General features: G+C 25.3%; 2 protein-coding genes across 3 annotated transcripts in view; one reads left to right on the top strand and one right to left on the bottom strand.

Moving 5' to 3' along the window:
• The window catches only part of smyd1b (SET and MYND domain containing 1b), a 28,763-nt gene extending 27,408 nt beyond the window's left edge, over positions 1–1,355 (bottom strand). For both annotated transcript variants that reach the window (XM_073818940.1, XM_073818941.1), the window contains exon 1: positions 1,211–1,355. In XM_073818940.1, the coding sequence (XP_073675041.1) occupies positions 1,211–1,332 (122 nt within the window). In that variant the 5' untranslated portion in view covers positions 1,333–1,355. The remainder of the gene's footprint in view (positions 1–1,210) is intronic.
• A 5,470-nt stretch (positions 1,356–6,825) lies between these two features.
• sprb (sepiapterin reductase b) lies at positions 6,826–11,322 on the top strand. Its single transcript, XM_073819616.1, has 3 exons — positions 6,826–7,176; positions 9,120–9,410; positions 10,997–11,322. The coding sequence occupies exons 1-3, from the start codon at positions 6,846–6,848 to the stop codon at positions 11,185–11,187; spliced, it is 813 nt and encodes a 270-aa protein (XP_073675717.1). The 5' UTR covers positions 6,826–6,845; the 3' UTR covers positions 11,188–11,322.
• The last annotated feature ends 3,170 nt before the right edge of the window (positions 11,323–14,492 follow it).

Below are 14,492 nucleotides of genomic sequence, written 5' to 3'. Positions count from 1 at the left end.
AAAAAAATAAGTTCTTGTACATTTTATTTTATTTTATTTTATTTCCGTTCCGTTTACTTGATTTTTTTTAAGGTTTCAGTTTATTTTTTCATATTTTATTTCAGTTATTTCAAGTTATATATAAATCTTTATTTATATTTATTTTTATTTTAGGTTTGTTTATTAATTTATTTGTATATTTAAATGTCAGTTATTTTAAGTCATATAAATCTTTATTTATATGGTTTAAGTTGTATTTATTTATTTATTTTTATTTTTTATTTTTTTAAATTCCAGTGAAATTTGTAGTAATTTTGTTTATTTTTATGTTTATTTTGTTTTGTTTTTTTAATACTTAATGCAGTTTTACTTCTAATTATTCTAGCACTTAAAGTTAATTTAACCAAAAATAAGAAATTTTGCCTCTACAACTAGCTGAAATAAAAAAGTTCTATTTTATTTTTAATTTAATTTAATTTGATTAATTTCTTTTAGGTTTTAACTTTAGTCTTTTTTCAGTTATTTCGAGCAATAGAAATCTTTATTTATATGGTTTTAGGTTTGTTTATTTACATTTCAGTTATTCTAAGTAATTCTATTTTTTAATTCCAGTTATTTCACATAATAAAAATCTTTTTTTTTTTTTTTTACTTTTAGCTAATGATATTATGATCATAACACAAATTGATGCTGAAAATTCAGCTTTGCATCACAAGAATAAATTATATTTTAAAGTACATTAAAATAGAAAACCACTATTTTAAATCGCATTAACATTTCACAATATTACAGATTTTTCTGTATTTTTAATCAAATAAACACAACCTTGGTGAGCAGAAAAGACTTTAAAAAGCATTAAAAATCTGATCCCAAACCTTTTGAGCAGCAGTGTAGAAATATACTACTGTATATAAGAGAAAACTTTTTTCTTTCTATATTCTAGCCACAAAACATTTACTAAAAGAAAATTAAATGAATTAAACTGAAATTATTTTACTACAGTTCATTGCTAGGACAACATTTCTCAAGTTAATTTAGACTAAGCGTTTTTAAAATAAAATAAAAATTAATAAAAACTATACAGACATTTAAAAACTAAACTACTGGCAAAGGCCCAAAACAAAATGACCAAAGCTTAAAATAAACTGATTGAACACTAGTATAACAGTTTTAAAGTTTGAGCAGCAAATTGTTGCTTTTTCTCTTTTAAAATGTTTCATTGAACTCTTACTTGTCAAAGACAACTGAAGCGAAAGGTGGTTCAGCGAACAGAACATCTCCGGCCCAAACCTCTTTGATGGCCCGCAGACCCCGGCCTTTCCCTGGAGAGTCGAACACTTCCACAAACTCCATGTCTTCTGTCTTCAGCGATGCCAATGAGCTTCTGTATGGCAGCTGGGATTCACCAGCACTTACTAAAATAGCCCAGTCCTCCAGCTGTACCATGTCAGGGTTCGGCAGGGGGGTGCGGAGGTGTCGGTTCGAGACTGCAAACGGGACGCGTATCAATGGGCCCTGAGCTTTGTGAAGAGAGCAAGAAGTATGGCATGTAACACTCACAACTGGATGAGATTTAACACTCTTACAGGTATCAAACATTTGCAGGCTTTTGATATAAATGTGCTTATTTACCTCGGAGTAAAAGCCTCTTTTGGGATCCCGCAGGATATTTTTGTCTCCAGTTGGAGCCGCCAGTCAAGAGAGGAGAAAAGACAGCTGGACGGCCGGCGGACCGCATGTGTTCCAGCACTTTCCTTCCCCCTCGACACGTTCTGGCTCCTTCCAGTGCAAATCTAGAAGAAGAAAAATGTGAAAAGCACTTAAGGAGTTGACTCAATCAGTTTACAAACACTGATGAGTCTAAAAACACAACTACAATCTTAAAAATAAAGGTGCTTCAAGAGGTTCTTCACAGCAATGAGATTGAAGAACCATTTTTGGTTCCACAAAGAACCATTCAGTCAAAGGTTCTTTAAAGAACCATCTTTTTTTAATCTGAAGAACTCTCTTTTGTCATAAAGAACCTTTTGCGAAACATGAAGGCTCATCAGATGTTAAACGTTCTTAATGGAACCATTTAGACCAAAAAGTTCCTCTATGGCATCGTGAAGCACCTTTATTTTTAAGAGTGTAGTTGAACGTTTGGAATCAGTAAGATTTGTAATGGTTTAAAAAAAAAAAAAAGTCTTTTACGCTCATCAAAGTTCCGTTTATTCGATCAAAAATATTTTTTGGAACCTGTGATGCTTTTTTCAAGATTCTTTGATCATTAAAAAGTTAAAAAGAACAGCATTTATTCAAAATATAAATCTTTTCTAATAATACAAGTCTTTACTATCACTTTTGATCAATTAAACACATCCTTGCTAAATAAAAGTATTTATTTATTTCAAAGAGAGGATGGAAAAAAAGCGTTGACCCCAAACTTTGAACTTTAGAAGATTTATGTTTTAAATAAATGCTGAAAAGGGATCCTGAAAAAAGTATCACAGGTTTCAAAAAAAAAAATAAAAATAGTATATTAGAATGATTTCTGAAGGATCGTGTGACACTGAAGACTGCAGTAATGATGCTGAAAATTCAGCTTTGATCACAGAAATAAATTACATTTTAAAGTATATTAAAAAAGAAAACAACTATTTTAAATTGCATTAACATTTTACAATATAACTGTTTTTACTGTTTTTAGTGTTACACAGCCTTGATGAGCAGAAAAATCTCCTTTAAAAAGCATTAAAATCTTACTGATTTCAAACTATAGAAATATACAATATAAGAGAAATTTTTACTACTGAATTATATTTTAAAGTATATTAAAACAAAAAAACAGTTATTTTGAATTACAATATTTCATAATATTGCTCTTTTTTGTATTTTTGATCATATAGATATAGATATTCTCACAGAAAACAGCCATTGTTAATTATAATATTTCACATTTTTACTGCATTTGTGATCAATTAAATGCTGCCTTTGTGAGCAGAACAGACTTCATTATTTATTTTTATTTATTTTTTTGCCATTTTTACAACAAAAATAAAACATGCTAAACAACTAAAATAGAACGCTTAAAATACTTACTAAAAATTAAATCATAAAAATTAAAATAAATAATTTTTAAATTTATATATATATATATATATATATATATATATATTATTATTATTATTTATTTATTTTTTTTCAATTTAAAAATAATTTTTTTTAAATTTTATGATTTAATTTTTAGTAAGTATTTTAAGCGTTCCATTTTATTTGTTTAGCATGTTTTATTTTTGTTGTAAAAATATCTCAAGGGAACTTTAAATAAACAAATAAATCATCTGTGAATCCTGAAAAATTAAATTTTTATGACAGCTTCCATGAAAAATATTGTGCATCACAACTTTCGTTTGGTGTTTTCAACATTGATAATAATTTGAAATTCTTCTTCTTGATCATTTAAAATAGAAAACTAACAATAAACACAAGTTTGGGGTCAGTACAATTTTTCTTTCTTTCTCTTTGAAAGAAATGAATACTTTTATTCACCAAGGGTTAGTTAAATTGAAAAAAAGTAATAGTAAAGCATTATATTGTTGGAAAAGATTTCTACTTTGAATAACGGCTGTTCTTTTTAACTTTTTATTCATCAAAGAATCCTGAAAAAACTATCACAGGTATCAATGATTTCTGAAAGACGTGACACTGAAGACTGAAGTAATGGCTGAGGAAAATTCAGCTTTGCATCACAGAAATAAATCAAATTTTAAAGTATATATATATAAAAAAAAAATATTTTGAATTGCAACGATATTTCATGTTATTACTTTTTCCTGTATTTTTAATTTTAAAAAAGGAACTTTAATGAGCATTTCTTTTTAAATATAAAAAAATCTGATCCCAAACTTGGATAAAAACCATAAGGAAGATGAACAGCTATATTCTGTGTCCTCCTGACCATCGCATGAGAAGATGTGCACGTCTGATTAGTGATGGACATTAAATATACGGCACACACTGCTGTCTTCAGTGCATGTTATGCTGGTTTGGACAGATGATGGATTTCATAAATCATAATTACTATAGTTCTGCTTGTGTATCTGATGAAAGAGAATCTCTTTTCTGTCCTGTTCCGCTTTTACACTTCTGCTCTGGCTGTTATTCTGCTTCACTCTTTTTGTGGGTTCCTGTATAATAAAATGTTTGTCTTTCTCGTTTGAAAGTGTTTCGGGTGAAACTTTTACATCTCATTTTTCATTCTGTGCTGGTCAAAAGTTTCGGAAAAAAGTCTCTATACTGCTTATCAAGACTGCATTTACGTATTTGATCAAAAACTGTAAAAATTTGAAATATTATTATCATTTAAAATATCTGTTTTCTATGTGAATATCTGTTAAAATGTAATTTATTTCTGTGATCAAAGCTGGATTTTCAGCATCATTACTGCAGTCTTCAGTGTCACATGATCCTTCAGAAATCATTCTAATATACTGATTTTCTGCTCAAGAAACATTTCTGAGTATTATCAGTGTTGAAAACAGTTTCGAGGAAAAGAGATTTAAAAAAAGGAAGAAATTAATACTTTTATTTATCAAGCAAGCATTAAAATGTTAAATGAATGCTGTTCTTGTGAACTTTCTATTAATTTGTGCTATTTTTACAACAAAAATAAAACAATAAATGTACAATTAAAATAGCTAATTTTCAAATAAAAACAACATAAAACGTTTGAAATAAAAACATGTAAGAAAATCTATAAATAAATAAATATAAGAAAAAATAATTTAAACATTTTAATATAAAACATTTGACAAAAATCATAATGTAAAATTAAAATAACTAATATTAAAATAAAAACAACTAAAATAGAACACTTGAAATTAAACCATAATAAAATTAAATATAATACTTAATTATTAAATCATACAAAAAGTAAAATAAGTAAAATGAAAATCAAATATTTCGAAAAAATTAAATACTATACTCAGAAAAATTATTCAAAACAAAAGTGGACTTTTTTTAAACTGTGAATCCTTAATAGAATAAATAAAACAAATAAATTACTGTTTACAATATATTCACATAGAAAACACCTATTTTATTAATTTTTACTGTATTTATTAATAATTAAATGCTGCCTTGGTGAGCAGAAAAGACTTCTTTATTTATTTTTGTATCTTTATTTTTGTAGATATTTTTACAGCTATTTGCTTGAAATTAAATCATAAAAATGTACAATTAAAATAGCTCATTTTAAAATAAAAACTAAAAAAAACACTTGGAATATAAAAATGTAAAAATATTCTATAAATAAATAAATATAATAATAATTAAATTAAATAATTAATTAACTTCAAGTAAATCATGTGGCACTGAAGACTGCAGTAATGATGCTGAAAATCCAGCTTTGATCACAGAAACAAATTACATTTTAAGAGATATTCACATAGAAAACAGCTATTTTAAATAATAATAATAATAATAATATTTCACATTTTTTACTGCATTTATAATCAATTAAACTTCTTTATGTATTTATTTATTTTTGTTCGTTATTTATTTTGCTATTTTTACAACAAAAATAAAACATGCTAAACAACTAAAATAGAACACTTGAAATTAATCCATAATCATATGAAATAAATACATTACGTAAAAAATAAATGAAACATACAAATTTGAAAATACATAAATAATAATAAATAAAATAATTTCGGAAAGCTATTAAATTAAAATACTTGAATGATTAATGATTTCTGAAGGATCATGTGGCACTGAAGACTGCAGTAATGATGCTGAAAATGCAGCTATGATCACAGAAATAAATTATATTTTAATAGATATTCACATAGAAAGCAGCTAGTTTAAATAATAATAATATTTCACATTTTTACTGCATGTCTGATTAATTAAATGCTGCCTTGGTGAGCAGAAGAGACTTCTTTATGCATTTATTTATTTTTTAATTTAAAAAGAAAAAAAGAAATGCATTACGTAAACAATAAATAAATATACAAATTTAAAAAATATGTATAAAAAATGTAAAAAATAAAATAAAATAATTTTGGAAAAATATTAAAATAAAATACTTAAAAATAAATCTCAATACATCTCAAAGGGACTTCCAGTAAATCATGTGGCACTGAAAGACTGCAGTAATGATGCTGAAAATCCAGCTTTGATCACAGAAATAAATTACATTTTAACAGATATTCACATAGAAAGCAGCTAGTTTAAATAATAATAATATTTCACATTTTTACTGCATTTCTGATCAATTAAATAATGCCTTGGTGAGCAGAAGAGACTTCTTTATGCATTTATTTATTTTTAAATTTAAAAAGAAAAAAGAAATGCATTACGTAAACAATAAATAAATATACAAATTTAAAAATATATATATAAAAAATAAAATAATTTTGGAAAAATATTAAAATAAAATACTTAAATGTCAATACATCTCAAAGGGACTTCAAGTAAATCATGTGGCACTGAAAGACTGCAGTAATGATGCTGAAAATCCAGCTTTGATCACAGAAACAACTTATATTTTAATAGATATGCACATAGAAAACAGCTAGTTTAAATACTAATAATATTTCACATTTTTACTGCATGTCTGATTAATTAAACGCAGCTTTAGTGAGCAGAAGAGACTTCTATCACAAGTTGTTCCATCACATCCTGTACTTTCTTCTATCACGCAGAACTCATTATGTTTTCCGGCCTCACGTATGGTTTTCTTTTTCAATGAACTTGGGTGACTCTGTGCATGAAATAGATTGGTTTCTCTCGAAGTCACTTGATATAAAGCACCACATGCTGCTGAGATGCATCATAGTTCAACATCCAGCGTTTCTGAAGGCCTTCTGCAGCATCCTACCATGGAAGACGTGATCTCTCCAGAGTCCAGGGATTTGGGAAGAGCTGTGTGCATCATTACAGGAGCGTCTAAAGGCTACGGTCGGACACTGGCGATGCAGATGAGCTGCCTGCTGAAGCCCAGATCCGTCCTGATGTTAGTCGCCCGAACCGCAGACCAGCTGAACCAGGTCAAGGAGGACATCGTAACCCTTTATGGAGGACAGAACAAACTGGACGTCCGCTGCGTGCAAGCAGATCTGGAGAAGAAGGAAGGCGTGGAAAAAACGGTGCAAGCTGTTAAAGAGACGCCAGTCACTGAAATGGACCACTTACTTCTGATCAACAACGCAGGTGCGCTGCGAAAAATTATTATCTTATTCAGTATAATATAATACAGTAAGTATAATTTATTTTTTATTTTTTAATTAAATTATTTATTCATTTATTTTATGTAATAAAGAAAAAAATTATAATAAAAAAAAGAGTAATAATATATATATATTTTTTAAATAAAGACAACTAAAACTAAGCATTTACTTAAAAAATCCTAAAAAAAAAAGGTTCAATTAAAATAGCAAATATTTAAATAAAAACAACTAAATAAACAATTATTAATATTTTTTTATTAAAACATCTAAAAATATATATTCGAAATTAAATCATAAAGTTCCAATTTAAAAAAATCGCTTCAAAAATAAATAAATAAAAATAAAACATTTGTTTTTTAATTAAATCATAAGTCAAATTAAAATAGATAATTTTTTAATAAAAACAACTTAAATAAAACACTTGAAATGAAGTTACGAATAAAAAAGGTAGAAAATGAAATGAATCGCTTACAAAATAAAATAATAAAATAGCAATGTAAAATAAATTAAACGATTATTCATATTTATATACAAAATTACAAATATTACAAAATTAAAAATAAAAAAGTAAAATAAATAATTAAAAGATTACAATTTTTTAAATAAAAACAACTAAAATGAAACATTTACTTGAAATTAAAATCATAAAAAGGTCAAATTAAAATAACTATTTTTTAAATAAAAACAACTAAAATAAAAAAATATTTGAAATTAAATCATAAAAAAGTTAAAAATAAAAATGAAAAATAAAGTCACTTCAAAAATAAATAAATAAAAATAAAATATTTGAAATTAAATCGTAAGTAAAATTAAAATAGATAATTTTTAAATAAAAACAACTAAAATAAAACACTTGAAATGAAAAGTAACAAATAAAAAAGGTAAAAATTTAAATAAATCGCTTACAAAATAAAAGAATAAAATAACAGTGTAAAATAAATTAAAAGATTATTTATATATATATTTTTAAAGTTAAAAATTAAATAAATCACTTACAAAATAAAAAAATAAATGTTAAATAAATTAAAAGATTATTAATATATATATACAAAATTACAAATATTACAAAATAAAAAATAAAAAAGTAAAATAAATAATTAAAAGATTACAATTTTTTAAATAAAAACAACTAAAACGAAACATTTACTTGAAATTAAAATCATAAAAAGGTCAAATTAAAATAACAATTTTTTAAATAAAAACAACTAAAATAAAAAATATTTGAAATTAAATCATAAAAAAGATCAAATTAAAAATATAATCACTTCAAAATGAAATAAATAAAAATAAAATATTTGAAATTAAATCTTAAGTAAAATTAAAATAGATAATTTTTAAATAAAAACAACTAAAATAAAACACTTGAAATGAAAAGTAACAAATAAAAAAGGTAAAAAATTAAATAAATCGCTTACAAAATAAAATAATAAAATAACAGTGTAAAATAAATTAAAAGATTATTTATATATATTTTTTAAAGTTAAAAAATTAAATAAATCACTTACAAAATAAAAAAATAAATGTTAAATAAATTAAAATATTTACATTTTTAAAATAAAAACAGCTAAAATAATACACTTTAAATAAACAAAGTTAAAAATTGTAAAAATATATATAAAAAGATTTTTTTATATATGTATTTTTGTCTTGTTTTCCAGTCCAAATATCTAAATATTTTTAAATCAAGAATATTAATTAAATATAATTATATATTAAATATATAATTTGGCATTTAAATTTATTTAAACAATTAAAATTTTAATCGTTTTAAAAAAAAATGTTTTTGTATTAATTTGTATTTATTTTAATTAATTTTATTTAATATACTTTTTTTTAATTATTTCATTTAAATGTTATTTTTTAAAAATAAACAATTCAAATAGATTTGCTTAAGTTTAATATTTTTTTTGTCTTGTTTGGTTTCAGGCTCTCTGGGAGACGTGTCTCGCTTTGCTGTGACGTTCACGGATCCGGCGGAGGTGAACCGTTACCTGTCGCTGAACGTCAGTGGCGCGCTCAGTTTGACGGCCGGCGTCCTGCAAGCATTTCCTCGCGGTCTGGGCTTGCGGCGTACGGTAGTGAACATCAGCTCTCTGTGTGCGCTCAAGCCCTTCCCGTCGTGGGTCCTTTACTGCGCCGGTAAAGCCGCTCGTGACATGATGTTTCGGGTTTTAGCCGAGGAGGAGCCGGACGTACGAGTGCTCAGCTACGCCCCCGGTGAGTGCTGAAGATCGCTCTTGTTTATCACAAACACACATGCACAAAATACACTGTCATTAAGGAGAGTAACACTGTTTCGTTAAAAAAAAAAAAAAAAAAAAAAAATTTGTAAAGTCAAACATTTTAAAAAGTTAAATAAATTATAAATCAATTGCTCACAAAATAAAAAATTTAATTAAATAAAATTTTAAAAATAAATAATTAAAAGATTATTAATATAAAACATACTAAAAATAAAAAAACAACTAAAATTAAACACTTGAAATAAAAAGTTAAAATTTACAATATGTAAAAAATTTAATAAATCGCTCAAAAAATTGCTTAAAAAATAAATATAAATAATTAAAAAAATATTAATATAAAACATGTAATTTTAAAATAAAAACAAAACACTTAAATTATTAAAAATGCAAGCATAAAAATGCTAAATTAAAATAAAGAATTAAAACAGGAAAAATCATAAAAATGTAAGCTAAAAAAATAATTAAAAATGAAAACAATTAAAATGAACATTTACTAAAAATTCACTCGCAAAAAATATACAAATTAAATAATTAAAAAATATTAAAATAAAAACAACAAAAAAATTATTTACTTGAAATTAAATCATAAGTAGTTCAAATTAAAATAAAGATTTTAAAAAAGCAATTAAAATAAAACAGGAAAATTAAATCATAAAAAAATGTAAGTTCAAAAAAGTATTTAAAAACTAACTAAAAACAAAAATTATAAAATTAAATAAAAACAACAAAAATAAAACACTTATTAAAAATGCAAGCATAAAAAAGCAATTAAAGTAAAACAGGAAAAATTAACTTGAATTATCTTTTTTGAATTATTAATTTATTTTACCTTTTTATTTTGTTTATTTTTAAGTGATTTATTTTATTTTAACATGTTATTTCAAGTTATTTCAGCTATTTTACCTTTTTTGATGTAATTTCAAGTAAATGTTTTATTTTTGTTGTTTTTATTTTAATAGTTTTTAAAATTAAACTATAAACATGTCATATATATGTGACCCTGGACCACAAAACCAGTCTTAAGTCGCTGGGGTATATTTGTAGCAATAGCCAAAAATACATTGTATGGGTCAAAATTATTGATTTTTCTTTTATGCCAAAAATCATTAGGAAATTAAGTAAAGATCATGTTCCATGAAGATTCTTTGTAAAGTTCCTACTATAAATATATCAAAATGTAATTTTTGATTAGTAATATGCATTGTTAAGAACCTAATTTGGTCAAATTTAAAGGTGATTTTCTCAGTATTTTGATTTTTTTGCACCCTCAGATTCCAGATTTTCAAATTGATGTATCTCGGTCAAATATTGTCCTATCCTAACAAACCATACATCAATAGAAAGCTTATTTATTGAGTATTCATATGATGCATACATATCAGTTTTGTAAAATTTAACCTTATGACTGGTTTTGTGGTCCAGGGTCACATATATATATATATGACATATTTATAGTTCAATTTTAAAAACTATTAAAATTGTAGCTCAAAGGTGACAATCAAAATAAAAATAAAAAAGTATAAAGAGTATAATGATGAAATGACTGACCGTGTGCCGCAGGTCCTCTGGACACAGACATGCAGCTGCAGGCCCGTTGTCTCTCTGGAGATCCGCAGCTGCGGCGCTCCTTCTCCTCCATGTTCTCCGAGGGCCAGCTGCTCTCCTGCGACGAGTCCGGAGCCAAACTCATCAAACTCCTGCTGGACGACGACTATCCGTCCGGCGCTCATCTGGACTTCTATGAGCTCTAATGCTCTAACCGCGCTCACTGTACATACCTTATACCATGCTGTTCATAGATTGATGTTCTTTTTAGCTCTTAAAAATCTGTAAATGCGTTTAGAAATACATAGTGTTTTTATAAAGAGAATAGATGCATAAATGTTCATGGATATTTTCTCTTTTATTGTGTGGAGTTTGATAAAAGCAGCTGAGGACATCTAGTGGAGCTCCTGGACAAATACAGACAAACACAACAAAACAAAACAGCTTTATTGAATAAATGCATTTCAATTATTATTAAATTGAAATAAATCAACAGTTCATTCAGTAACTGAAAATTATGCTTTATGTTGAACACATGTTAAAGTATTTAGTTTTTTTATTGACTGAAATGTTTACTGTATTTATATTAATTTTGAAGTTTCATTTAGTATAATAAAATATACATAATCACCAAATGTTTTAAATGTTTTAAACACATTACAGCATATTTATTGAAAAAAGTGCATGCAGTTACTTCATATATCGAAATAAACAGAAAAAATGAAATAAATTAATAATTGTAAAATTTACATTATTAAAATAAAAAAATCATAAAAATGTCAAATTAAATCATTTTAAAATAAAAAACTATTAAAAATAACACTTGCTAAAAATTAAATAATTAAAAAATAAAAATATTTTTAAAATAAAGACAACTAAAATTAAACACTTGAAATTTACCCATCAAAAATATTATATTAAATAAATCAACAAAAATATATAAAAATTTTAAATATAAATATAAAAATAATTTAAAAGAGATATAAAGAGATATATATATATATAAAACACTTGATATAAAATTATATGAAATCATAAAAATGTCATAAAAATTTTAAATAAATAATTTTTTAAAATTAAAAAACATAAAAAAACACTTAAAAGATAAATACAAAATAAAGATGTTAAACATGTTAAAATATTTAGTTTTTATTAACTTGAAATCGTTAGAGTTAAGATAATTTACTAATTTTAATATATATGTAAATAATAAATAATTATAAAAATAAATAATTAATAAATAATTAAAAAATATACATTAAAATAAACCACTTGCAAAAAAAAATAAATCATTTTAAAATAAAAACAATGAAAAAGAACAATTAAAATATAACATTAAATAAATCACTTACAAAAATATAAAAAATATTTAAAAATAAATACTTAAAAAGCCATCAATATCAATTAAATTAAATAATTTTTTTAATTAAAACATGAAAACTAAAAACACTTGAACTTAAACCATAAACATGTAAAATAAACAAATAATTGAAAAACAAATGCAAAATAAAAATGTTAAACATGTTAAAGTATTTCATTTTTTAATTTACTGGAAATGGTTAGAGTTAATTTAATGTATTAATTTGGGGTGTTTTATTTTTGTATAATAAAATATACATAATCACCATATTTATAATATAAATATTTTTTCAAAACATGGTATTAATAATATATTATAAATAATATATAATTATATATTACGATGATAGTAATTAATAAAATATATAAAATATATTGGTATTGTGTGTTTTCGGCATTTTAAAATAAACACATTACAGCATATCTAAAGTGCATAGAATTACTTTACATATTAAAATAAACAGAAAATGGTACAAACATTCCTAAAGTGCTTGTTTTAAACAAGTATTCATTTAAATATCACACAAACATATTATTCAAGCTGAAGTATTTGTATCGATATTGCCTTGCCACCTCATAAATGTATGATTTTTAAACAAAAAAAATATATATATTATTTTTCTGTTATACACTATATGTTAAGAGCAGATTTTCTGTGCTTTTATCCCCTGATCATACTGATCTGACTAATATGATCTGACATTAACACTTACAGACTGTTTCCCGTCACATGACGCGCGTCTCTTTGATGGAGGCGGTTCCCATGGTAACAGCTGCGTGGTGATGTCATCGCTGAATTTGTGAATGGACACCAAGAGCTGAAATAACCTGCGCTGAGCTTAGGGCTCTCCTGGAGGACAAAAACCAAAGTGAACTTTGCCATGTCTTTATGAGAGATGCACAAGATTCGTTTCTGTTTCTGTGATTCAATCAAGACTAATTCTATGAGAATTGAAAGATGTACACTGCTGCTCAAAAGTTTGGGATCAGTAATTTTCAATGCAGACTTTTCTGCTCATCAGGGCTGTGTTTATTTGATTAAAAATGCAAAAAAAAGTGTAATATTGTGAAATGTTAATGCAATTTTAAATAGTGTTTTTCTATTTTAATATACTTTAAAATATAATTTATTCGTGTGATGCAATGTTACATTTTTCAGCATCATTACTGCAGTCTTCAGTAATGATCCTTCAGAAATCAGTTCAGAAATCAATGTTGATTCTTTGACTGATAAAAGGTTAAAATAGTTACTTTATTGTAACATATATCATCAAATTGTTATATTAGTGCTACCAGTTTTGCAACATCAATATTGTCATTTATTTGTAACATTTGAACTTTTTATTTATTGCAATATTTTGTCATTGCAACATTTGAGTGCAATCTTCACAAACAACTGCATTAGATTTATCCCACCGTCAACATGTTTACTCATCCTATGACCACACTCAACAAAACTGAATACATCTGACCCTGGACCACAAAACCAGTCATAAGGTTAAATTTTACAAAACTGAGATGTATACGTCATATGAAAGCTATAATAAATAAGCTTCCTATTGATGTATGGTTTGTTAAGATGGGCCAATATTTGGCCGAGATGCATCTATTTGAAAATCTGGAATCTGTGGATGCAAAAAAAAAAATCACAATACTGAGAAAATCACCTTTAAAGTTGTCCAAATTAAGTTCTAAACAATGCATATTACTAATCAAAAATTACATTTTCATATATTTACAGTAGGAACTTTACAAAAAATCTTAATGTAACATGATCTTTACTTTATTTCCTAATGATTTTGGCATAAAAGAAAAATCTATAATTTTGACCCATACAATGTATTTTTGGCTATTGCTACAAATAAACCCCAGCGACTTAAGACTGGTTTTGTGGTCCCGGGTCACATTTGTGAATTTATATATTAATACTAGACACCTTAGAGATAATATGTACCAAAAATCTTTGTCATATCTTTATGTTAACATACTTTTAGCGTTAAGTTTCTGAGCTTTCCTGCAACCATCATTGTCTTATGGTGCAAACAGGAAATAAACTGCTCTGGTCATGTGACAATTTGCACTAATCATGTGAAACTGCACATAATCCTTTAAAACTTCCGCATGATGATAAACAGCTCTTAAACTTCAGCTG

This window comes from Garra rufa, chromosome 15 (genome assembly GCF_049309525.1).
Source record: "Garra rufa chromosome 15, GarRuf1.0, whole genome shotgun sequence".
NCBI lineage: Eukaryota > Metazoa > Chordata > Actinopteri > Cypriniformes > Cyprinidae > Garra > Garra rufa.
Note: the sequence above shows the minus strand (reverse complement) of the source record. Positions and strands in the feature narration are given on the sequence as shown.